Source organism: Hylaeus anthracinus, unplaced genomic scaffold, assembly GCF_026225885.1.
Source record: "Hylaeus anthracinus isolate JK02 unplaced genomic scaffold, UHH_iyHylAnth1.0_haploid 13691, whole genome shotgun sequence".
Classification (NCBI taxonomy): Eukaryota; Metazoa; Arthropoda; class Insecta; order Hymenoptera; family Colletidae; genus Hylaeus; species Hylaeus anthracinus.
The window spans coordinates 1-26,246 of record NW_026534491.1 but is presented as its reverse complement, the minus strand read 5'-3'; the positions used below and the strand labels follow the sequence as shown (position 1 = coordinate 26,246).

At 42.7% G+C, this 26,246-nt stretch overlaps 1 protein-coding gene across 1 annotated transcript; it reads left to right on the top strand.

Moving 5' to 3' along the window:
• Positions 1-313: 313 nt before the first annotated feature.
• LOC128892670 (calmodulin-binding transcription activator 2-like) lies at positions 314-26,198 on the top strand. Its single transcript, XM_054153203.1, has 8 exons — positions 314-2,245; positions 5,192-5,283; positions 21,973-22,161; positions 22,244-22,642; positions 23,766-24,506; positions 24,800-25,135; positions 25,499-25,746; positions 25,877-26,198. The coding sequence occupies exons 1-8, from the start codon at positions 2,173-2,175 to the stop codon at positions 26,079-26,081; spliced, it is 2,283 nt and encodes a 760-aa protein (XP_054009178.1). The 5' UTR covers positions 314-2,172; the 3' UTR covers positions 26,082-26,198.
• Positions 26,199-26,246: the final 48 nt, after the last annotated feature.

The following is a 26,246-nucleotide window of genomic DNA, read 5'->3' as shown; positions in this document are numbered from 1 at the left end:
GGGATTGGCTCGGAGTGTGCATCCCCTGCGTACACACGGTTCGCGTTGCACACGAACGCGCTCGCGTACACGGGAGTTCACGTACACATAGCTACGTTTATGCACCTTGCCGTGGAACAGGAACACGTAGTAGAAGCTACGGGTTGCAACGGCGAGGGTAGTAGGGGGTGGTCGAAGCGATAGGGAGGGTAGTCGCGACGCGCGGTGGGGGTTGGACGTTGAGGAAGGTGCAGCGGGATAGGCTTGGTGGGGGCAGGATAGGATCGTCGGGGGTTTGCGGGGTGGGTCGAAGGAAAAGGGATTCGGCAGACAGGGGCTGTGGCTGGTGCTGGATAGTCGGACTGGCCTCGGCGGTGGGGGGTTCGGGGGCTATGAAATGGCGGAACGCGGATAAAGGTAGGGGACAGTCGCGGAAGGACGAAAAGAGGGGCGATGGACGGAGGTCGAGAGTCGCGGGTTGGCTCACTCTGCGGCTCCCGCCGCTCGGGAGCAGACACGCGGGGCCAAAGACTAATTTGAACCTATTTTATTAACAAAAACAAAAACATACATATTTGTAAATAATACTAAATAACACGCAAATAATACACAGCAACGTCTCCAAAGAAGTCTCTCTTACCTTACTCTTTAAAAAAAGGAAAACTCTTAGACCGCTGTAAAGCAAAATAAAAAAAAAAAATAAATAAACGAAAAGAGAATATCAACAACAACAATACAAGAACACGGAACCGCATAACGACAAAGTAAACTATTTCCAGTCCCTGTAAATCGTTACGAAGCCTGTATACGCGCGAAGAGAAGGACACGAGGATAAATTGGGAATCAAAAAAAGAAAGAGAGAGAGAGAGAGGGAGAGGGAGAGAGAGAGGGAGAGAGAGAGAGAGCGAGAGGAGCGAAGAGGATTAAGGATCGACTGTTTGCCGAGGCTACCACCAGGTCGGGAAGTGTGCGAACGCAGCGAGGAAAGAGCAGCAGGTGAGGCGCGAGTGGCGAAAAAGGGAAGGCCAAACGCGAGGAAAGGGCAACGTGAGGAAGAGGAATACAAAAAGGCAGCCGAGGACGTAAGAACGCGCGAGGGGCGATCGTAAATACGCGTGTCAGCCGCGGGGCGAATCTCGTTTTTTAAGTTCTCTCTGTACTCTGTGTGATTACATTATTTTGTCCCTCCGGGTGGGGACGGGTTCAGTGTTGTAACTTAGGATATAAGACGAATAAGAGCTCCGGAACGCACAACATACTTACAAAAAAAAAAAAAGAATCCAAAGGAAAGAGGGCTAGAGAGAAAGAGAGAGAGAGAGAGAGAGAGAGAGAGAGTGAGAGAGAGAGATTGATTGATTGATTGATTGATTGATATAGGGACAGAACAAACGAAGGAGAGTGCGTGCGTGTGTGCCTGTGTGCGTGTCTGCGGGGCGAGAGAGTCAGAGAGATTCGGAGAAAGGAGGACTGTATCGCAACGTCGTGTGACGAAAGTCGAAGAGGGTCAAGAAGGGTGGAAAGGTGAAGATCGCGAGATAGAGAATCGTTCCGGTAACCCGTGGTGTATCTAACGCAAATCGGGGGCTCCAGTTTTCTATACTAGCACAAAGAAGCTTGTCAAGAGAAGAAAGAGAGGGAGTAAGGTGTAAGAAGCGAGAAAAATATAAAAGGTCTTCGGTCGTAATCTCGGGGTTTACCGTCAATCTCCACGTGTGTCGTAGCCGTGTGAACGTCGCGTTATTCGCTCCGCGGGTACTCGTCGAGTTCATCGTTCGCAAACTCGAAAGCAAACCCGACTACGAACCGAGGGTAGACAGGTGTCGAACGGACAAGCTGGCTCGCGTACACGATCCTTCGGGGGATATGTCCTGCCGTTCTAAGGGGAACCACTGCCCACGTGCACGAGCCTCACGCAGAGGGCAACGTCAAGCGAGTCGTATTTCCATCCTAGAACCCGGCAGCAAGCACTCCTGACAAAAAGAGTGCCCCCGCAGCCTGTCACGGTCCAGGATCGCGAACACCGACCACGGTCGAGTCGCCGTATCAGCCGCACGCACGTCCAGACACACGAGGAGCCCGGGGATGCCAGCGAGGGCACAGCAACGATCGCGGTTCGCGTACGTTCAGGGACGATGACGATCGGCCACGATCGTTAAGATCCAGGAAGCGGTAGCTCGGACGAGCGCCACGGAAATGGCGGGCTACAATCATTCGAATCCACAGCGTGTCGTCTATCACGCGACCTACCCGACGCCGCTCGCACCAAGTGAGTCCTGATCCCCGTTAGTCCAGAGACGAGCAGGCTCATAGAATTTCTTTCCGCCAGGTCGCACATTGCTCTCGAATCGCTCGTCGCGATGCCACGGCTTTCAAGGGCTCCGTGGATGGCTTTCTATAGTTTCTCTTCTGCGCTTTGACACGTTGTCCGTCGCCAACAACACGCCAATGAATTCTCTACGCTTAAACGAAATAGAAACAAAGTGTAGAATTTTTAATTCTGTAGATGCAATATTCTTGGCACGCAGAAATTTTCTACGAGCGTTTGTCTGGCAATCAACGTGTCAACGGCTTTTTATCGAGGGACTCTCTCATCGAGATGCTTGAAAAAGAGATTTAACTTTTTGAGAAAAACGTGCAACACAGGGGAGAGGATTTTTGGCCTTTGAGAGCGCGATGTAATTCACTAAAATTAATGATCTACGGTCAGTTTCATTAATATTCGTACCCTCTCTGTCTATTGGAGAAATTTATTTAAATTAAATGCTGGATTCGATGTTTCCAAGTGTATGTTTGTATAAATATGTTGATGTATATATAAATATATACATGTATAAGGTTATTCATATACATACTGATAATGAAAAATTCATTTGGTAATATAAAACTATTATTTAATTTAATCAAACTTCTTTAATAGACATAGAGGGCACGAATATTTATGTGATCGACTGTAGATGAAAAGGATTCTCAAGATTTTATTTTTAGTCTTCTTAGGGGTATGTAACTCTTCAGGCTGCTAGATTATAAAGATCTATAAACTCTCGAGCCAAATTTGGATTGCTTTTGTTTAATATAAGCTACGTATCTCGTAACTTTCAATTTGCCAGTGTTTCTTTTTGTAAGAGTTGGGGGATGCATCGAGACGCGTCTAAGGGATGTTTGCTGGATTAGCCTTATCGATGAGTCCGTCTTTCTTGGACGAAACGCCGACAGTTTTTTACACAACGTCTATCGGATTAAAGGTTACGAAATAGCTACTTATGTTATTTCAAGTCACTGCTAATAGCTTACAGCCGTTGATCTGCTTTAATTTTTCTTCTTTTCAAATATGCATTCACTATGATCACATTATTTTCTTTGTTCTATTAGCTTTTTTGGTTTGTCGAAAAGTCGATTCGAAGCTTTTCTACTGAAATTCCAAAATAAATAATTAAATGGTGGGATTAATGTAAATCTGCATACTATCAAAATTATGATTATTAAAATGCTCTTGACCGAGTTTGCAAAACGTCTTACTGAAATTTCAGTTCTTTTCGCTACCGCCTTTGCGTTACTGTCTGCAATACTAACGAATTACAAGTGAGGTGAGAAATTATTAATAATTTTAATAGAGTAGCTTATCACATTAATACATCTTAGGTGCAGGAATATCACTGAATAGTGATTATTAATATCGAATCAAAAGAAATAATTTTGTTCTCAACTAGTGTATTACATTCTCATTATATTCTCAAATCGATCGGAAAGTAGATTATTGCTTTTGATTTTATAATTATCGCACAGTTCTTACACGTAAGTCACATGTCTCTCTACGACGTAATCCTATTTCAATTTTAGGTGTCGAGAAGTATTCTCATACCTCTCGCTTCCACAATTAGCTTTCTTATTTATATTTGCTTATCATTATAGACACAGACATACCGAAAACGCTTTGCAAAGTTGACGAAGGCCATTATAACGTTCGGTACACTTTATTTGATCAATAATTAGCCTCGCGTCTGGCTGCGTCTTGCACATACACTGCGATGCCTTTCGTTGCCTTCTTATTCTCCTTTCTCTTCTTTTTCTATTTTGTTTCCTCCTTTCGGATTCTCCATCGGAGCATCGAGATTCCGAGTCCAGTCTCTGGACGATTTATTTTCAACGTTCTTTTCAGTTGCTCGCCGTTACCGCGTGCGCTTTTTAAAATTTAACGCCCGTACGGTCCGACCGCTCCCCGTCGAAATTGAGATATCACTCATCTTTATATCCGAACAAGGGTTCCGTGTGGCTGCGAGAGGCGCCGCGAAAATTCATAACAGCGCGGAAGGTATTGGCAATAAATTACCACGGAGCCGAGAAAGTGCAGCTGCACTTCCGGTGATATCAATAACGTTCCTACGCGAACCTGGGGACGGTAAACTGACATATTTCAGCCCTCCCCCGTGTCCCTTCGACGACGAACGGTCGTTTCCTTAATGCCTCGAAACGTCAATGCGCGCGTAATTTATTTGCGGTAATTTATACACATCCCTCCACCCCCTACCCTCTCGCGAGAACTCGCAACGAGAGAGAGACAGAGACGTATCGGAACACCGGTCGCCAGTTTTTTTTATTTTTCGCGTTCGACGGTGTCCGGTTAATGGCTCGCGATGAATCGTGCCACGTGACCCAGAAAATTGAATTTACTCCATCGGGCTCCTATCGGCGGGAAACACCGCCTACGTGTTTATACGCGAGCTTTCGTAAAAATAGAAGGCACGTTTCCTTGGCTCTGTTTTCATTTACGAATTAATTACGCATTTGAATATCTCGACGGTGTTGTAAGGTTATGCACGTGAACGGTGAATTACTTTCGTTAGCGTCGGTTACTCTTGCGCTCGGTGGACGGCTCGTGTACGCGTACCGATCGATAACTCCCTCGATCCGTTGTATATAAACACGGCTAATGATGTGTTACGCAAACGTCTGAGCTTTCGTCGAAATAAATATGTATGCACGAATTACGGTGACTCGCGTGATACGGCGAACGATCAGATTACGAGTGTCGGCCACTCGAATGATAGAGTTATACAGAGAGCCGCGGTATAAACGAAACCGTCGAGAGGGGTATCGAGTTTCCTCCTTCCCCACCCCACCACCCTTTTGCCACCGAATATTGGAAACCGTTCCACGCGAAATATCAGACGTTTCGGGGGTGGCATTTTCATCGCGTCTTTATTGGTCTGTTTAGATGGGGATCCGATAAAACTTCCGGAAAATTTGGAGACCCTGCCACGAGCCGAGCATTTTCCAACTCAGAGGCACCGATGGAACACCAACGAGGTGAGTCAGAGACCACGATCCTAATCGTATTCGAAATGGTATTTAATTACCAGATTTATTTTATCGTTAGCATTAAACGTACTGAATCTAGAGGTATTCACGCTCTAAGGGGAAAATACAAGGGAATATTTGAAAATATTCTAAAATCCCCTGAAGGAAACCTCATTTACTATTTGTATTCCTATTGAGATTTTCTAATCATTCTACTTTGTGTTTTATACGTTGTACACTTACTAGGTATACTCTTACTCATTCCACATATTTGATGTTAAAATTACTTTAGAATGTTATTTTTGATAAGTAATTTCTGTCTACTTTATATATGTTTTTACTTTAGATCTTTGTGCAAGAATTTCATCGGTAATTTTACTTTATATTTTTACCTCGAGAGATTTTCCCTTCGTATATCAAGAATTTTGTATAAAGAATTTCATAGATGAAAGAACAGAATTCTTTCCATAGAATTTTATATATGAAATTTGATGTACTATACATCATAGATGAATCTTCCTTCTCTTTACGATATTTCATATATTAGTATATATCACATAAAATTCCCTTCAAGTATAATTTTACTTTATATTTTTACCTCAAGAGATTTTGTATAAAGAATTTTATGCATGGAATTTGATATACTATACATATATCATAGATGGATCTCCCTTCCCTTTACAATATTTTAAATATTAATATATATTAACCACACCCATCGTCATACCCATCAGTTAGTTTAGACAAATGTCTTCAATGGACATAGAAGGTACGAATACTTATGTATCTTCTTTTGCTGCTCCTTGAAGACATTAACAAGAAAGTAACATACTTCTTTAAATTTTTCTACGCGTTTAATTTCCCCGCCACGACAAACCGAGAAATTCGATTCGACTCATCGCCAGCGGTATAATTTGATACTCATACGGCGTCGGTTGTAATTAGAAAAAAAAAAGTACACGACGAGGGTTGGGAATATATCTGTATACATCGTGCAATTTGGAAGAGCTACGAGTGTTCTAAATTGTAAATTCGACAACAAAATTAGAGGGTACTTCGTACGCCCGAACCCTGGACGTCCGCTCTCAATTAAGGAAAACGTGAAAAGCTGAATTCAACTAGCGCGGGCCCACTGAAAAACGGGTAATAAAAAAGTTCCAGTCGAATTCCAACAAAAGAGCATACGCTTCCTAGCTGCACCAACCGGGTATATAGCGTGTTTCGCTAACCGTGCTACAAAGAGATTTCACTTTGTCGCATAAAGAGCCCTCTCGCATCGCATTCAGGAAAAAATTTCAAAACCCGAACGGAGCGAATTGTGGCATAAATTGGGAATCTTAAAAGCAACTGTCGATATTCTCGTAAATTCTTCCTCAAACTTTCGTTGGTTTAACGAGACTTCTCTGTTGACGTCACTGTAGACGGTACAAAGTACGAATGAAATTGTTGATGGTCTAATTGTTTATCAGTGATTTATTCATTGCTAGATTTTATAGGCGTACATGTTTAGAAGTTCAAAATAAATTGGTCATAATATTTACTTAAAAATTTTAATTTATTTTCAGTTTATCTTTATAAATAATTATATAATTTGCGAACTTGATGGTTAGTTTCTATGTAAAAGTTATTATCTACAACCAGAAACGTTCAAAATCGCGTCTTCGTTTTCTTATTTCTATATTTGTAGAAACAAAATATATGTAATTATTCCTTGCTTCATTCTTGAAATTTTAAAATTGTCCAATAAATATTAGAATCACTTTATTCTCACTGATTTAAAACCATTCCTGCCAGATAAAACAGAAACAGTCAATATATCGTTGACATAAAATCGAGCCACTAAGTTTCACATCTGCGTAATTGTTTATGCAATAACTTCGGTGTTAGATTTTACATTCGTCATTGCGAAAGTTTTCTTTGTATCATCGTACACGTGCACGCTACTTATGCCCGCGATAAAGACGTTCAATAATAGATGTAAGATACGTGTGTAGAGTGCAAGGTAAAACAGAAATGGAACAGACGAAGGGGAAATAGACTGTCTATAGTCAGACGGATATCGCGAATAGCACGGCGGGGGCCTATGTCTTTCCGCAATGTCTCGCACGTGTGCTATTTTAAGAATCCCTTCGAGTAACAATTGTTCGCAGTAATGGATCTTCGGAAACGTTTACGAATTTGTGTAAGAAAGGATGTAATGCACGCGTTTGGAATAAATCCAAGCCAGGGAGTAATCTTGACGAGCACCAAACCAAACAATATTCCGTTTGGCCCCATTCTTTGGATCTTCTTCGGGGAGGCGAATATTTAAAGCACAAAAACTGCGATCTACGATCTTTTGCTTGTTGATGCCTGTTGTGAACCCGCGTACAAATTTGGCAACTGTTCGATTTCGGATTTTCAATTTCCGTTCGCCATTAAGTCGAACTTTTTTAAGTCGTGTTTAGAAGAGTCAATACTTACGATAGGATATATGATCGATATATAAAACAATATATATACAGTCAGTCCCATAAATATTCGTACCCTATATACCAATCGAAGAAATTTGTTGTTGAAAAAATAAAGTAAAGGTCATCTCTTGTTCGTCGATTCCTAACACGAACTCGACTACAAAATCAACAATCGCGTCTTCAAAAGAAGGTCGACGTTTAAATAATGAAAAAAGTAAAGAGTACGAATCTCCTGTTCGTCGAAGCCCGATACTCGCGTACAAATTTGGCAACAATTTAAGATTCCGAGGCTGGCTCCCCGTTCGCGATTCGAGAACGAGGAACGGCGGTCTTCTTTTTCGTCGTAATAGCTCTTCGTGCCTTCGAGGGGTCGAAGTTTACCGGGCGGATTACGCCGACATCGTTAATACGTTCGCGATAAACTGTTCGTGAACGGAGTTAGCGAAATGGTCGATGCATTTACACGGAATTCCAGTAGGCACAACCGGTAAAGTAAATAGTCGACGTCGCAACGCCGTTGGTGGCTCGTACGTAGCGTCGGCGGTTAGAGAGGATAGATGCTGGCCCGTCCGTGTGCAGGCGACGGTTCTGTGTGCAGGGGTGCACATACCAACACGTGGAGCACCGTGCACTCGTAGGTGTACCGATGTAGTCCACTGCTACTCTGACCCCGGTCGGCCTTCGATCAATAGCTGGAGCCAGCTAGAGAGCTCAGCCGAGCCGAGTTGAGTTTTCAGTTCCGTCGAGTCGAACCCAATTGCGAGCCTATGCCTGCTGCCCCCCCTTGACTATCGCGATAAGTCTCTCTCCCTATCCGGTTTCCACCCTTTTTTCGATCTTCGATACTCTGCGCTTGTATCCTCTTGCCCTTTCTTCCTGACCCACTACGGGGGACAATGTTAGCCCACGTTTTCGTTTCTATTTGGAGATATAGACAGGGATAAATATATTAGGATGGTCTGAGAGCAACTGTTTTAGATACCGTGACATTTGAGGGTAGTTTGCAGAATTGAAAATCGTCAGTTTATCGAGGAAATTGCGCACGTTTGTTAGGGGGACCCTCGAGAGCTTTAGCTTTAGGACCTAGTTTGTTTCTTTGGGGCGAATCGATCCCTTGTGTGTATTTTTTTTTATGTATCAGTATATCTTCGAATATCTTTACTCTATGCTTTTGATGGATAATTTATTAAGAGGATACAATGTTTTTTTTTTTTTGAATGAAAAAATTTCACTCTACATTTTTCAACTAATTCGAATTTTTGTTCGAAATGAGAACTTCATTATAAATGACCATCACTCATTATTAGACTCATGATTAAAACTTGAACCTAAATAGGAATTTATTTTATTCTGCAGATATTATAACACCAACTTCACTTTCAATCTTTTCTATATTCCTGCATATTGTTTGCATTTTGTAGTTTCTTGGACATTCGAATTTTCTACAAATGCATACAGATCCGCAGTCTACTCATTATAAATGAAGTCGTCTATGTTAAACATTATCGGATAACGTGGTTCGCGAACATCTTTATCTACAACTTAATTTCTTTCAATATTTTCGCGAAACCACCCCCGAGTGTACATAAATCCACCAACAATAACATTCATTCCATCAATGATAAATCCCTAAATGTCATTTTATATTCATTTCATAAACTTCATATCGATACCAAAATACAAAAGCACCACGACTCGAAGCCAAATATCCCAAGAAAATATTTCTCTACAATTCCATATTATCTCCCCATCTACCTACTCTTTCACCAAAGCAGCTCAATATTATCGAACCCTACCCTTACCGCCTCTATACCGATCCAAACCAACTCCGATTTCATCGTTCGATCTCGAGCTCGTTCCTAATCGATCCCCGAAAGGATCGAGGTGGAACGTTCCGCCCCCTTGTCTCGCTTATCTATTGCGGCGTAATATGCATCGCTAATGAGGTCAACGTGGAACTCGAGCGGGGCTGCAACATCTTTTCATCTTCCGCGCGAGTGTCTGGCTTCGCGGGGCGTAACTTCGATGTAAAATTAGCGGGATCATAAATATGAATGAACCCCGGCGTCGTTATCGTGGCCGAAAGGAAAATTTTCAAGCGGCGGCACGATGTATCGCTATTGATATTGCGTCAATTTCTTTTTTCATTTAAAACCACCCCCTTCCGACCCCCTCCCCACCCCTCCCCTCCCCCATCTCGCGCTATCCGAGCGAAGCGGAACTGATGAAAGACCGCCGCATCAGCGATTCATACCCGCGAAACTATTCATGGGTTGAAGTTCTTGGGAAGTTAACGGAGCAACTTTCGTGCCACACGAGATGGGGGGGGGGGCGGGCGGGCGGGAGGGGAAGTTTAAGCCCCTACCCGAAATCCTTTGCCGGGGTCACTCGTACCCGTGATCTTGTTTTCTCGCTCGCTTTCTTCGCGCACCTTTTGCCTTTTCCATCCCCCGGCCCACCCCTCTTCGTTTCCACAACACCATTTTTTGCGAGACCCTCTGACAGCATATGAGAGTACGTCATCAGCCAGGGACTCTCGGTATTCTCGTCTTTCTCTGTCCGACACCGGGCATTTTCTTTTTTTTTTTTTTTTAAATAAGTGCGCAACCGGACATAATGGAACGCGCGAAACGTTGCCGAGGTGAATTTTGCAACGTCTGCGATCGGACCGTCCCCTGGAAATTACTTCCAAGGGATGTTTACAAGGTAAACCTGTCCGAATGTGGACAAATGCAGAAGTCCATAAAATAGCAACAATAATAAACATGTCATACCGTTTAGAGGATAAGACGTACTTTCATTTAAGTTTATATTATTTATCTTCATCTGTATATATACGAATTTCCACAGTCTGTTAACTATCTGTTATCAATAACCCAAAACAAACAATCACCCAATCCCGTGCAGCTATTCTAAAGTACAAAGACGCGATGAAACAGTTTTTAATGTAGAGTTCGCGGAAATACGGCGAAACCCGTACCAATAAACATCGTCGAGCGTATTCAAATTATGCTCCGCTCTGATTCCACTCGTATTTTTACAGAGCTCCGTTAAACCGTCGAGGCAATCGGTTGGAAATTGAATTCGAGTTTACAAAATCCAACGGAACGCAGAGTCTATTGTTACGTATTTTTATTGACGCGATGCCAAATTCTAAGTCGTTATCGGAGACAGGCCGTAATCGAGTCTAAACTTCAAACGAGCGCAAAGTTGTTCGATGTTCCGTTCGCCGAAGCAAATCAATTTCGTGGCTGATGGCGGCATTCTTCCGCGGAAACTTTTCCTATTAGCTCGGAGGTTTTTTTTTGTTTTTTTGTTTTTTTTTTTAATAGCCCCCGATTATACGGAATAGAAATTTATCGGCCAGAGGAAAAGTGAACGTATGTTGTTTCAGTTCGCTCTATCGATTCTTTCTCCCTCCTCCGTTTCCAACGGGTGTCCCTTTTCGTACTCTCGTCTTCGCCATTCGTATCCAGGCTGGTGATAACTTCCAAGATTCCCATCGTGCCTCGTTCGCTCCTATTATAGCCGTCGCCTGATGAAATCCCATTTGTAACGAGACATTAGGTCGGATATATATTTCGGTCGAGGAATTATAGTAATAACTTTTAACACATACCCACTCGGCGAAAAGCACATCATTTGTTTCGCACTTTTAGCATCGGTAATGAGAGCCGATGACGTTGATTTATTAATCTGCTATCCAACCGTAATGGCGGATAAGCGTTTGAAATCTGGAACACGTTGCGGTATGTAGATCTCGTTATTTTTGTCTTTGGTTCGCGAAAAAAAGGAAAGAGGGAATTGAATCGATCGCGCCATTTGCATGCGATTCTCGGAATTTAATAGCGAACGAGCTATTACCTTCCTGGCTGCTATTAACTCTGAGAAAGTGTAGCTGTCGGTCAAAATTTGACATCCTCCGTTCCTTTCATTTTTTTTTTCCGTTCTTGGTGTTACAAGGTGCACTGAGTCTGATAGTTCGAAGGGGAGGGTTACATGATTGTAATTGTATGCATGGATACGTTGGTGAGTTGGCTCCTGGCTTGGGTTTTTCCTTAGGGGTGGTTTGTCAGAAATTGATGGAATTTTGTATGGCGACTTCTATACAGAGGGCATTTATGCCATTTAATTAAAAAAAATGAAGTAAAATCTGATTCATAGTACTCCATATCCATTGATCAGTGTACCCGTGTCTGTTGGCTTTTATTTATTGCTTTGAACCTCAGGAACGATACATGGTAAATTGAAATTTTGAAATTTGTTTAATACAAGTTGGTAGAAATATTTTAGAGACCTTAAGCAATAAGAGTATTAACATTGAATCTATTTTTTTAACCCAGTTTAAACTTAGTGATTCCTACATGCGGGCATTCGTACTATTTAATTTAATGAAAGAAGAAATTCGATTACACAATTCTGTAGATGAATTTAACCAGCTTTAATGAGCTTTACATCAGCTTTTTTCAGTCCGTACCATGCCGTGGTGCTTTTCACGAGAGGATCTCGTTCGCGATGTGTACGGTGCGTGTTTATCATTCGCGGTTAATCCGTTTCTATGGGATTCAGGATTACAGTTTGATTTTTCATTTTTGGATTGACACAGGGAGCTCCGTCAGTTTTCTCCGATAACATTTCGTTTAATTGATGAGCACACGATGCCACCGGCGGTCTATCGGTAAGCGGAAATCGATCCGAAAACAATGTTTCTGTTTGCTTATTGATTTCCGATTTGCTGGAGAGCATAAATGCGTTGAATGCCTACAGTTTGCCAGGGTACACAATGACAGCCCGGGCGCAATTAAACGTTAGTTTGCGCTTGTCGGTAATGCAATTTCCGGCGCGACTATTTTTCAGTAGATTGTATTCGAACGTAACGCCGAAATTGATTTCGGCAAACGGGGGCCGTTATTGTCGCGGAGGTCAATATTTGCTTACATCCGTCTGCCGTCGATTTTAGGTCGTTACGAATATCCGAAAGGGTGGCAGCCTACCCTCAAATACTTTAAATATCGACATTTTTACAAACTTATCGCGCCAGAAAAATTCTCGTTTACTCTCTCATTCGACGTCTCTATCGCAAAACAATCTATAAACAATCCCGCAAAAGAGTCGAGGTTCAGGTACGGTGACATTTTTAACTTATCCTCGACTGTATTCTTCATTAATTCTTTCTTCTCGCAATTTTTCCCCGAAAAAATCTTGAAGCAAGTCCCTTTTTACGGGCTCCGAAGATAGAAGGTTCCTTTAACGAGGAACACAAATCGAGGAGAAATGATTGGGTGATTCGGTGCCCGTGGAGATGGTTCGCTCGTTATTGTTTTACGATCGTCGGGAAACGAACGAGAAGAAACCCTATGAGGTATTGGTTCGTGGACTGCCATTGGCGAAATAACATCCATTCGCTGTTATTCGGTGCGCCACAAAGGGTTCGGGAAATTGGCTAATTTTTCCGAGATGACGAAGGGAACCGGTGCACCGGAACGTTTATGTGGGGCGCATCGATATGCAATTTCTCAGATGCACTATTCGGTTCTGACCACCGTTGCGATTGCGTTTTCGAATCGAACGCTCCTGTTGGCCCGGGGAGGAGGTAATTTTAGGTAGTGCATCTCGTTACTGTTCCACATCTACGGAAAAATACCAAGTCCTCGCCGGAACATCGACGATTTTTATCATAGATGTTAGACGCGAATTACTAACACTCTGATTCACAAGGGGCACGAGTAGAATTTCTGGCATTCGTTGGAAAAGGACAATTTTTTACAGCTTTTACAATAGAAACACAAAGGGTATTAGCATTCAATCCTAGTTTTCATATTTTAAATATTTTTCTAGGCGTAGGTCTTCTAAGAAGGTCGTATGGCGCTAATTGTTCATTAGGAAATACTATGAACCTCGATCAGATTATTGTCGATACACTTCTACTACACTTCTTTTGTATTGCAGTTCATAGATGGAATTTGACATTCAACGTGTTCTATTTATACGACTAATTCCAATTTAAAAAAATTAAAAATGGTACAAGTATTTTCCTCATTTAATGTCTTTCAATTTCGAATGTATATCTTAGTACTTGGTGGGTTAACTATCTCTTCCTCTGTAATAATATTTAATAAATTCTCACATAAGCCACCACATTTTGTTCCAAACAATAAATTTCGTTAATACACGCTAAATTTCACTTTGAGCAATACGTTTCATTAATTAAAACCCAGCAAAATTGCATCAGTCATCGACAATCCGGTAAAGGGCAAATCCAGAGTGTAACACACCCAACAGCCGTGCTCGTGATTCAAAAATAGTCGACCACGCTGGAAGGTTAAGCCGATCTAGTTGCTAACAGTACGGAACGAGAGTGTTCGACCTATCCGTGGAACAAGCAAACTTCCTTGTGTCTGTATCGTCGCTCGCCAAACTGTTCTCGCGTCGTTATACACTTGTCAGACCTAGGAAACCCGCAAGTATGTTTTGACGTCGTTGACAGGAATTTTCGGTATGATGTTGACATTCCTGCATCGCGTGTTCCCGTCGCTTCTCCCTGTCCGATCAAATACCGGTTCATACTACTAGAGACGCCGCGTTCACGAGGCACTTCGAGAGCACTTATCCGCTCTCTATAACCGTCGGAATACTTTATTAGCTCTATCTATTCTAGCAGCTCGCCCAAATCCTCTTAGAAACCATTTCTTACGATATTCGAAGCGAATTAAGTTTGGAATAATTCGCGTGAAATTTTTAACGCGTCGAAATGCTTCAACTCGGTGTTTTTAATCTCTCACTGCTTTTCGATTAATCAGAATTTTACAGCAGATGCATACATTCGTTCGCTTTATTTCAAATGCGTGAAATTGTGTGAATGATTTTTTTTTTAAATAGTATTTTCTATGATAGTTTTTTAATTTCTTTTTTTTTTGTTTAAAGAAACAATTAAATTAACCAAAGAGTAATTATCTAAGTGGCTATTACACTTCTTCGACATTACAAGCTGTTCAGTCAATTTGCTCCTCCTACTTCAAACTTCTTTCAGAAAGAGAACTTTCATTATAAGCTAAGAAGATCGAACATATCGTCAAATTTCGTCTCATCCGCACATTTGTATTTCCTATAACTTGGTCCTAAAGATTATCGCACACCTAAATATTCATCATCCGACTCCGAAACGGTTATATCTCCGCTGTCTGTCCATTGCCGCCACATTCTACTTAGCCCGCCGCGGCAGCTCGGCTCTGCCGTCTGCCCGAACCGTCACGAACTACTGAAACCAGAATTCTGTGCGTTCGGGAGGGACTCGAGGAAGCAGCCCGTTAATTCAGCGGATCGCTCTCATATCAATGATAGATTTACGATAATATTCTTCGAGGCGTGTGTCGTAAACAGGAAGCGTCGAAAAGGACGCACCATCTTCGGTCGGGAGGGGGCGTCGGAAGGAGGGTCGGATTTATCGGGCCTTTCGCATTCGTAAATCAAGGGGAATACATCCTTTCCGGCAACACACGAGACAGAAGGCGTCTCGTTTACGTATCCGTTGAACCGAATGCAGGAATCTATGGGCTCCTACGTCGTATCTTGAAGGATCTATACATTTCTCCGCTCGAAGAGCACGCGGGCTGACCTTCTTCGAGTCTCGGACACGTTACGTGGCGGACCGTTCTCGCTCGCAACGATCCACACGAGGGGTGGGGAACCTTTTGGCATTGGGAGGCCGCATTTCACTTCAGGGATGCCTCATCATTATAAGGCTGCGCGTGGTCACATACGCTGGAACTGTGGCGAGGTGCTTGTCTAAATGCAAATTAAGAGGGCCAGGAAATTACAATTTTTTTTAGAAATTGATTTTATTTTGGCGCATTCCTCGATAGTTACACGTTTCGAGAATGTTGGATCTAATTTTAAAAAAGAAATCTGTATGGACTAAAAAGAGTCAACAACTTTTTAACATTCAGCTTTAAAAATAAATTCCTTTTTTTAACTATTTCATAAATTCTTCGTGTTTAAAATGTATTCTCTCCGAGTTAGGTACATTATTTACGTGCTTGAAATTATTTGGTATAAACGAAGAAGAAATACAATACTTAAATAGAATTTTAATGAGTACATTATAACGTGTACAAGATATACAACAGACATAATAAGCTGAAAGTAGCGAATACTTGAAAAGGCTGGGGGCGAGTTCATCCCTGATCTACGAGGTTAAAAAGCAAATAAGGAAGAAAGGAAAAGAAATGCAACGAGCAACACGAACTTGAGACCATTACGTACGCAATTACGAGTCGTGTCACGCCAAAAATTTTTCGAGAGTCCTGACTGGCGTTTGCACGGAACCCGACCTTGCACGCAACGTAACGATATGCGCTGTCAGACGCCATCTTTCAAGCTAAACTATTCCCCGCGTTGCCTGACCCATTTCGTGTCTGGCACGTTACGAAATACGGTAAACGCGTGGAAAATCAATTTCGACGCGGGGGAGGTCTCGCGTGGAGAAAATTTCGGCGCGATTCCGGGGGCCGATTGAATTAAGATACGGCTGCCCCGCGGAAGCTATTAATACGCTCGACAAATATAATAATTCCGCTTGTTACGTGATTACTCGCGTGGCCATTGTTACCCTCTAGCTGAAATGACTTCGAATCGAACAAACACCTGGCGAAATATTAGTCGATGAGACTCAGAGTCGAAACTCTTGGGTTTTATCTTGGTAAAATTACAGGTAGTGAAACGTGGATTTAGAAACGAGATTCAAACAGGAATAGTTCAATCGTAAATTTGCCTCTGCTTTTGATGTCAGAGTGAAATTGAGATATGGTTTAGTCAGACATATTTGAGTTGCCTTAAATAGTGTGTGGTTACTTCGTGTAACATGAAAATAATTAGAATAAATAAATATAAATTTGTTGGGTATTATTGAGATATAGTTCTATTATGAAATAAAGACAAATATCTATTTTTTTTTATTTTTTATTTTATAATGACAGAAAAAAGCGTCACATTAACCCTCTATGGGCTCATGTAACTTTCAGATTACATGCTAATATATCGATATTTTATCAAATAATTTTAGTTTTAATTATATAATGTCTCTGATAATAAAATAACAATATTGATGACGGTTGGTATCTACCTGAAATATCGAAGTAAACGCCTTGCAAATTGTCTGCAGAAACAATAATTAGGCCCATAGAGGGTTAATATTTCATTTTACAGAGAGCCAGTCTTTTAATAAATTTGTATAGATCTAGACGTCGCTTTTATTCGACTATGCATTTTGGGAGGGCCGTTGGACCGAGAAGGTACGTTAGGACGAAAAAGTGTTGGGAAACGTCGAGGTGATCGAAGGAGGAGGGGTGCAGGGTGTTCAGGAATTCACGGGCGAAAGTCGGGGTCAGAAGTTCTAGTTTCTGTGCGCGGACAGCCGCGCAATGTATCCCCGACAGAATGCAAATGATCAATTAACCAGTTGTAAATCAATGGAACACAGCGGGCTGGCTTTATCTAGCCTCGTTGTCGGTGCTCGGCAGGTCTAATGGCTGCGGAGCCTTGCTTGGGCTCTTATTCCGTTTCCCTCTTTCCAGCCACTCCAGTTACCCATCTCGCTCGTTCTCATCCATCCCTCGTTAAGAATATTTATATCCAGGCCACGTTCGCTGGAGAACCTTTGGAGACTCCAAGGCCCACCCTCGGGAACGGTGCAAAGTTATTAAGCACTCCGAACCACACTTCTGTTCCTCTTTCCCTCTTTCTTCTCCGTTCCTACCTTCTTCTCCGCTGGTCTTTCCTTCGACGATTATCTTCCAGAATGAGACAGGGATTCTCGATAATTTTATTCCAACGTACATTACCTCGCGATGTGTTCCACCTCCCTTGATTCTTTTTTTTTCTGGGCTATAACAGAATGCTTTACGTCCCTCGAGTTATTTGGGGAGGTTAAGTCCATTGCTCTTAAATTAACTGTTCTGGATTAGGCTAAACTTATACGTGGAAGGACTCCTGCGTTTGAAGGATTACTCTTCCTACGGGAAAATTAACGGCGGTGTCAATAAATAGATGAATATTTATTCATCTGGAATATTGTGTAGTCTTCTTTTGACTGATTTGAAAAATGTTTCCACTTCGTCATCTTCTAGTGCCCTTGCAAAGGGGGTGTCATGATGCCAGGTGTTTTAAATGCAACAGGCAAAAATAGCCGAATATCGAACTTCTCGAATTTGCCCATTTGTTAATTTGATTATTGTTAATATACAGTAAACTCACGTGACCACAGAAGTCGTATTATCCAAACTAAAAAAAAAATGTACTGTATTCAAAATCGCACATTTCCTCTAAATTGAAATAATAGCTCATTTGTTTTCCCGTGCCCCTTTAATGTGTAATCGTTTTTATTTTACGTATATCATCAAACCTAAGGATTGAACTGAGAATCATACCAAGGTTTTAAATGAATAACTACTGTTGTTAATGATACAAGGTTCAGGTATTGTTTTCGATAACTTATTCTCGCGTTACTCTTTTCGCCGTAATTTCGTTACATTCGTTTCATTGGAAATGAAACACGACTGACTCTCCACCCCTAAACGGTCCAACACGATTCGTCGACGTAATGCGACATCGCCGCAAGCGAGCGCGATCTTACCATACCTCATTTGTAATGTACGATTTGTGGGTTCCGCTTGCCAAATGAGCGACCCCCAATCAGTGACTGTCTGTCAGAGGAAAACGTACGAGAAATTCCTCCCCGGTTGCGGCCGTGTACCTTCAATTATCTCGCGATATCTCTTCGACTATTCTCGATATTGCAACGGAAAAGGGGACTGATGTGGTAATGTAAGAGTAATTATGCATAATTCAATAAAAACAGTTGAAGAAAATGTTACTCAGTTTAATCGGAGCTATTCAAATGATACAAAATATAATTTTTGTACATGGAAATTTTAAGTTTTCATTCGAGGATGACTACGTAGAGGATTGAAAACGTTTCTCTTTCGATACACCTCTATTCGAATATTGTTAAATTATGTGAAGCATCAAGCAAACGTGTACTATTTGGATTAAGTACGCTGTCTCTGTAAGAAATAGTAATAAATATGAATTTGAATTTGGCAGTACGCTACGTGGATCATATTTCATGTAGACTGAACTGTGTCGGTTGTTAGTACAACGGACGGTTGAAATTAACAATGGATTCGACGGGGTAATAAAGACGCGAGCCAAATTTCTTTTCTGGCTGTTACAATAGATGGACCGAACGGGATAAGTTCGACCTTCGTTCGGATCTTCAAGTTTAGCGGTGACCCTGTGTACATAATATCATTTTATTGTTGAATACCTCTTCGTGCATATAAGAGGATTTCCTTAATATATCGCTTCTGTAAAAATCCATTCGAAATATGGAATATTATGTAAAATTCCGAATGTAGCCGATATATGTATAGCAAATAGTATTTCTTAAATTCTTCTACAAAATTGTTCATTATAAATGTATACGTGCGCAAAGTTTATTCATGTACATATTTACGATAAAACAGTGATTCGAAAACATCAAACCTATCATTTAATTTAGACAAATTTCTTCAATAGACATAGAGGGTTTCATGCATTGTTTAATTTAGCACCACGTCAAATATTTTTGCATTTAATAAAAAAACAAGGATTTATAAGATTAATCATTCGCCTGATCAGGGTAGAAATAGGTACAAATGAGACGTGTAGATGTAGCGTTAATAACAAACTGAATCTATGGTCCTGTGGAATAGTCGAGCCGATTGGCAGCGATTTTCCAAACGAAGGCGACACGCGAAGCGCCGCCTGAACTTTATATCAACGCCGGTAGAATTTTATTGCCAGCCACCTTTCCATGGTTAGGCGAATCAGCCGCAGTTTGGCGTTCGATTTGCATTTGCCCACGTCAGATCGCGTGCCGCGGCGTTTCTGGCCGCGCACTTACTTATTTCACCTCCGGGTGTTCAATTTTTTGCCCTCCCTTTCCCTGGGAGGCTGCTTTCTTCCATTCTTGTCGTTCGCCGATGGAAATTGCGGGATAACCATCTCGGGACCGTTCCTCGAATATTTATACGACCGAATTCTTTCTCTTATTCCCTTTGCGCGTATTTTTTTTTCTCCATCCTTATTTCTCTCCACTCCAACTCTCACGAGGTTGCATGTTCGACGGCGCAACGTGCAGTCCCGGGGTACCGGAGAACGACGTGTCATGATTAACCACGCGAAATCTGAACAGTGTTCGTCTGTAATTGTATATACAGGGTGTTCTGGCAACGGTAGGGTAGGGTGTTTGCGGTGGAAGACGGGTCGTGTCGCCATTAATTGGTCCTGGCCAGGCGATCTCCTGACCGTAACGGAGTTTCAACTCTAGACGTCGAAAGCGCAGTTGTTTTGAGGACCCTGAGCAGCTTTCAAAAATTGTTTAAATATTCAGGCAGTTTCATTCGTAAGTTCACGAAGAACCTCTAGGTTACGAGGTTCCATTTCTCGTCTTACATGTTCGGTGAAAAAATGAAATCTTCCCTTAATCTCTTCAGGGACGATTTTTCTTCACGTTTTTCTTATATCTCTGACTACATCGAAAATAACATTGGAAGTGAAACCATAGCATTTTTACTGCTCTCGCATAAGATACACGCATAAGCTTACTCATATGCATATTTGTAATGAAAACTTCATATGGTAATAGCAAAACTATTATTTAATTCAGTCAAAATTCTTCAATAGGCATGGAGGGTACAAATATTTATGGGAACGACTGTACATATATAAACAAATCTACAAAATTTCAAAAGTCTACGTCAATTACTTTGACCGTAAAAAAATCATAAAAATGGCCTCTAAAGAGTACCTTCTCAAACTATCTTTATTCGCAATTTCAAAGGGCTTTCTACATTAAATCGTCTCCATGTTAAAAATTCTCCAAGATTGATCTATTCTTGAAGACGATTGGCGCAGTTTCACCCCTAAACTCTGGCTCGCCCCCATCGGGCCACAGATTCCAGCAGAGTTCCAGCGGATGAATCATTAATCCGAAAATCTCGCTTCTGACCCGCGTGGCGTATTATTCAAACTCGTCCGCGAACTCTCTTTTATCTAGACGCCGCGAGAAAGGTTCGCAGATAATAAACGATCTCCAGGGGATGATTTTCAACGATGAGTTTGCGATTCATATTTCACCCCGTTCCCCTTACTTTGCATGCCCCCCTCGACAGCGGGAATCCCTCGGCGCGGCCCGCGAAAATGTATGCGAATATTTTGCGCGGCTCCCCGACACCGCGAAGCGCGAGAATCGCGGCAAGATCGGAGATGTATCAGCGCGATTTGCAAAAGTAAGCGAAATCCACGGAAAAGGCAGATGTCAGCGGGGCTGGCTGAAGAGTGTCTATATGTTTCCTCGAATCCGTGTATCCCACTTCTCTCCCGAGGCTCCCTTATCCTCGTCATCTTGAGAAGTTTCCGGTTGCACTTTCTAAGTGTGTCGCGTACCCGTGATGTAACGCGAATCGAATAAAACGAAACACTGCGTGGGAAGGGATGGACGTGTATGATACTGTAATTTCATATTCAAGGAAGATTAATCTTGTTTAATTGGCGATACAGGTTATATTAGGGGGACCAAAAAGTAATGTTTCTGCAAATGTCGATACTTTTTTTTTTATTTGATTACTTCATTTAAGGTCACATCAACCACGAGGTAATTAGTGACCACGTCATATTGCAATACTTTCGGTTACTTATTGTGTCGAATTGCTCATAGAAATTGTAACTGAACAAGTCTCAAGGATAGTTGAATACTAAATCAAAATTCGAATTATTGTTTATTATAAATGAATCACGTATCGCGATGCGAAGCAGTTTTTAAACGCGTTGGTAATTTTATGCTCACACGAGTTTAACGTTCAATAAAGCGAAACAGTTGTTTGTAGTGCCAACTCCTTCGACTGAAAATTCTCTTTGACTAACACTTCTCCGCGACCGAAAACAAATGTCCTTAAAATACCGTTGCCGGTTGCAAGATAATTACACGTCCAGGGCCCTCGACACGGTAACAAAGTGCAAATTGGCCCTCGTGCCAAAAAGGGAACTCGACATGCCCGCGTTCCAACGTGTTTCCTGGTCCTACGGTTGTTTCCCTCTGTCGACAAATTACACGGGAATCGCCGGTACGGGTTTTAAGATAATAACACGGTTCTTAAATACCACGCCCGGTTCTGATGTTAATTGAAACCTTACGATTTGTCATCAGGAGATCGCCGCCATTCTGATAAGTTTCCAAAGGCACGCGGAATGGCAAAGTCGGGAGGTGAAGGTGCGACCGCGCAGTGGTTCGATGTTACTGTATTCGAGAAAGAAAGTCCGTTACCGGCGGGACGGTTATTGCTGGAAGAAGAGAAAAGACGGCAAGACTACACGGGAGGATCATATGAAACTGAAGGTAGCGCTTTGTTTAACGAACGAAAGTGATCGCGGTCCAGGGAGTCGGTCGGAGTTGAGATTTGTTCTCGGTCGAATCGCAGGTCCAGGGGGTCGAGTGCATCTACGGCTGTTACGTGCACTCGGCAATCCTTCCGACGTTTCATCGGAGATGTTATTGGCTACTGCAGAATCCAGACGTCGTTCTCGTTCACTACTTAAACGTTCCTTACCCGGACGGTGATGCAAAGCTAGCGGCGCTGCCACCGTGTCTCGCACTGCCGCCAGACAAGAAAGAATGGACGCGAGACGAGCTGGCTTCGCAACTCAGACCCATGTTCCTCGGTGGAGATGACGATCCGAACAATCCTCATCTCACACAACACTCGAATCATCCCGTCGACATGATAGTTTCGCAACTGTTGGACAGGCAGCGAGCGAACTCCACTTCCTCCACCACCAGCACTCAGCTTGCACCTAGGAGACTAACACCGGACAATCAGGTAACCGGATCCGACACTTGCCGTACACAGGATGGGGCACTTGAAGAAACACAACACTGTACGAATTTGTTTAATCGTCTTTTCAACCCTTTGCACTCGGATGTCCCCTATGAAGGGACGTCGTAAGTCTGACATGAAAAGGATTTATATTTGCAGTAGTGTGAACGCTTCAAGAAAGCTCTAAGAGTTTATAATCAAGTTTAATAATACCAGAAAAGACATGTTTTTAAAGTTAGATCTATTTTATGGAATGCGATTTCTGTTCGCACATTTTGCAACGAGATGGCGCAGAGTGCAAGGGGTTAAGGCTTCAATGAATAAGTAATACTTTTTCGTAGAATTCAGAAATTTCCAAGGGCCTGACATTTCCTAATTTTTTGGTATATCGAAAAAATTCAATGTCATACCACAGGCAGAGGTGTCTAGTTTTGAGACAATTTATGGTTTTTCGATTCAATAATACGCTGTGATTTACAACGACAAAATTTCTCCTATTGTTACACGTGCCATTTTAAACAGCGCAACTTAGTCTTAAAGGTTTCTTTCACAGAACCATAAATAACGGAGATATTCAGGTGTTCCCATTCAAGTGCCCCACCCTGTATAGAGGATGGCATTTCAGAGAGGCCAACCTGGCCATCCTTGACGATAGAAAGCAACGAATTTCTTGGTTTCAAGGGAACACCATCCCATTTGAACAGTTCATTAATACCAACCTTAACTTTAATTTCAATTTCAATTTCGTAATTCGAATTTTCGTATTCCATACTTTTGTGAACAGACTGTTGCCCATGCACTTGTGACGGGTGAACATATGAGAAGATGTACGAGAATGTGTACAAATGAAAAATATCAAAAATATCAAAAATAAAATACTCTGGTTAGAAGCTACGACGCTTCTCCTTAAATTTCAATTCGTCCTCTGTAAAAATATGAATTTGCATAAACATCAACAGTCTACTCACGAATAACTTCATTAACATAATTCCTCCATTTCCAGCTCGAATGCTAAGCTTGAATTGAAACCAAGCAACTCGTTCAGGTATTCAATAGCTCGGCCCGCGGTGTTTAGTTTCTAAACTCCGTTTCACGATTTCCCTTCTTCTCCCGTGTTAACGATCAGGTTTCCTCGACTACCGGAGGTCAGCAAACGTCGACAACAGCCTCACCGGCTCCCCGCGTATACTCAAGACATTCCCATACGACTCAAAGCCAACAGCCGGCTCCTCTAGTGTTAAGTTTGCAACAGATTCAAGGCGGCGGCGGTCTTCTGATACTCAACAGCCAACCGTACCATCACCAGCAGCAGCAGCAGCAACAACAACAACAACAGCAGCAGCAGCAACAACAACAACAGCAGCAGCAACAGCAGCAAAGCCAACAAGTGGAGATGCAACAGGTCACGGAGCAACAAATCGTACAACAGACGAGCGTCGACAGAGAACAACAGACCCAACAGGAGATCGACGCCCAGGAGAGTATGGATCGCTCCTCGGTGCAAACGTTGCCAATTGGTGGCGCTGGCACAGAGGTCACCGATTTCGCCGAGACCTTGGATCTAAGTCAAGAGGACATCCAGCGAACGTTATCCGCCAACATGGTGCCACCTTCCCCGTCGCCGTCACCGGCGGACAATAGCATGATCAACCCGATGGACTTCATCGACTCGTCGGACGACGTTCTGGTTAATTTAGACGCGTTCGACGTGTTTGGCGATCTACCGGAGCTGCACGATTTCGAGGCCGAACAGACCAAGGCCGAGGGGAGAGGCGAATCCGATAACGACGTGGGATGTCATCCTGGAACAACCGTCCATATTGCGGAGTATAGTCCGGAGTGGAGTTACACCGAGGGTGGTGTGAAGGTAAGATCTGTTTTACTGAGTTTCGTTTGGTTTGGTTGATCAGTGAGTAGTTTAGGTAAAAAATAAATGTAGGGGAATTTACATGATTAAGGCGTTAGACCCTAGATTTGCTAGAAAACTTATTGGTAAAGCTTTTCTGGTAGGCCTTGCTTCGGGTACGCCTTTCTATTGAAATCTATTTCCTATAGAAGAAGGCTTGGGATCAAGCAGCTCCGATGTCGAATGTTTATCCATAATATGCATTTTACTATATCTGTATAGATCGTGTGACAGGAATTTTGTTTTCGTCACAGGTATTGGTTGCTGGCCCCTGGACCGGTGGCAGTAACTCTCAATCGTATTCGGTGTTGTTCGACGCTGAACCGGTTGAAGCCTGCTTGGTGCAGCCAGGTGTCTTGCGTTGCCGTTGTCCTGCTCATGCTCCAGGCATAGCGTCTCTTCAGGTCGCGTGCGACGGGTTCGTCGTCTCTGACAGCGTTGCCTTCGAGTATCGAAGAGCACCGACGTCCGAGCCAAGTCCAGAGAGAGCTCTCTTGGACCGTTTGGCGGACGTGGAGTCTCGTCTTCAGGGGCCTGGTCCACCGTCGCCCGCGGTTCACTTGGAAGAGCGACTAGTCGCGTATTGTCAGGTTGGTATCATCTTAACACATTGCTGACCGGCAGTTTCTTTATTTAGAGTTTATCTCATGCCACCGGAAGTAAAATCAAATTAAACGAGAAAGATGGAGCACGTACAACGAGAACTTTTCTATTATTTTGTAATTCTTTATTATCGTACTCTCTCCTGACACTATATTTTACTTGTACAATCATTTCCAGAGTTATGTTATCCTTTCAGGATCATGATCTCATGGACGAGACGTTACAAATAAAGAACTAATTAATTAAGAGGTAGTGGAGTGTTGACGCAAGTGTTAACGTTTCAATACTCTCTTTTCTTTGGTAAGTGTGGTTATTTATTTATTCAGCTTGTTTCGTTCTCTGGATTTCAGGATGCTGTTGTCCGTCCGTGGCGAGCCGGAGCGGAACCGTTACAATCCGGTGGCCCTACCCTGTTGCATTTGGCCGCTGGATTGGGCTACTCCAGGTTAGCCTGCGCCCTCCTCCACTGGAGAGCGGAAAATCCTAGTAGCGTATTAGATGCCGAAGTTGATGCCCTCAGGCAAGATAGCGCTGGTCTTACGCCACTTGCTTGGGCTTGTGCCGCGGGACACGCGGATACTGCCAGGATATTGTATAGGTATGCATCTCACCGATATCTTTAACCGTTTCCATAAAAATGTTCAATTTAATTTTAGTTGTTTCTGCTGATACGGTTTGCAAAAAATTAATCGACCCGTTTCTAAAGAAATTTTAATCTGTTTGCGCAGATGGAACGCGATGGCGCTTCGTGTGAGGGATTGCCAGAATAGAAGCGCGACCGAGTTAGCGGCGGAGAACGGCCACACGGCGATCACGGAAGAATTAAATCGACTCGAAGCCAGAAGGCAAGACGAGAGGCTTTTCTTGCGACCGGCCAGCCCTAGCCCTAGGAGGCCATCTCAAGACAGCGGTCTCGATCTGGCGTTGTGTTAGTCTCGTTTGCTATTATACTGCCCTCTTCCGTATATACACGCACATACATTCACGTCCGCACGTAAATCACAAGTGCTCCCGACCACCTCACCCCACTTACACCCCCCGCGCCATGAAGACCCCCGCCCCCTCTGCCACCACCAAGAACCCCCCTCTGTAACAATT

Coding starts and splice junctions, on each gene's coding strand:
- LOC128892670 (XM_054153203.1), top strand. CDS start 2,173: ATGGCGGGCTACAATCATTCGAATCCACAGCGTGTCGTCTATCACGCG. Junction 5,284..21,972: donor ACCGATGGAACACCAACGAG/GTGAGTCAGAGA, acceptor ATTTGTCATCAG/GAGATCGCCGCCATTCTGAT. Junction 22,643..23,765: donor GACTAACACCGGACAATCAG/GTAACCGGATCC, acceptor GTTAACGATCAG/GTTTCCTCGACTACCGGAGG.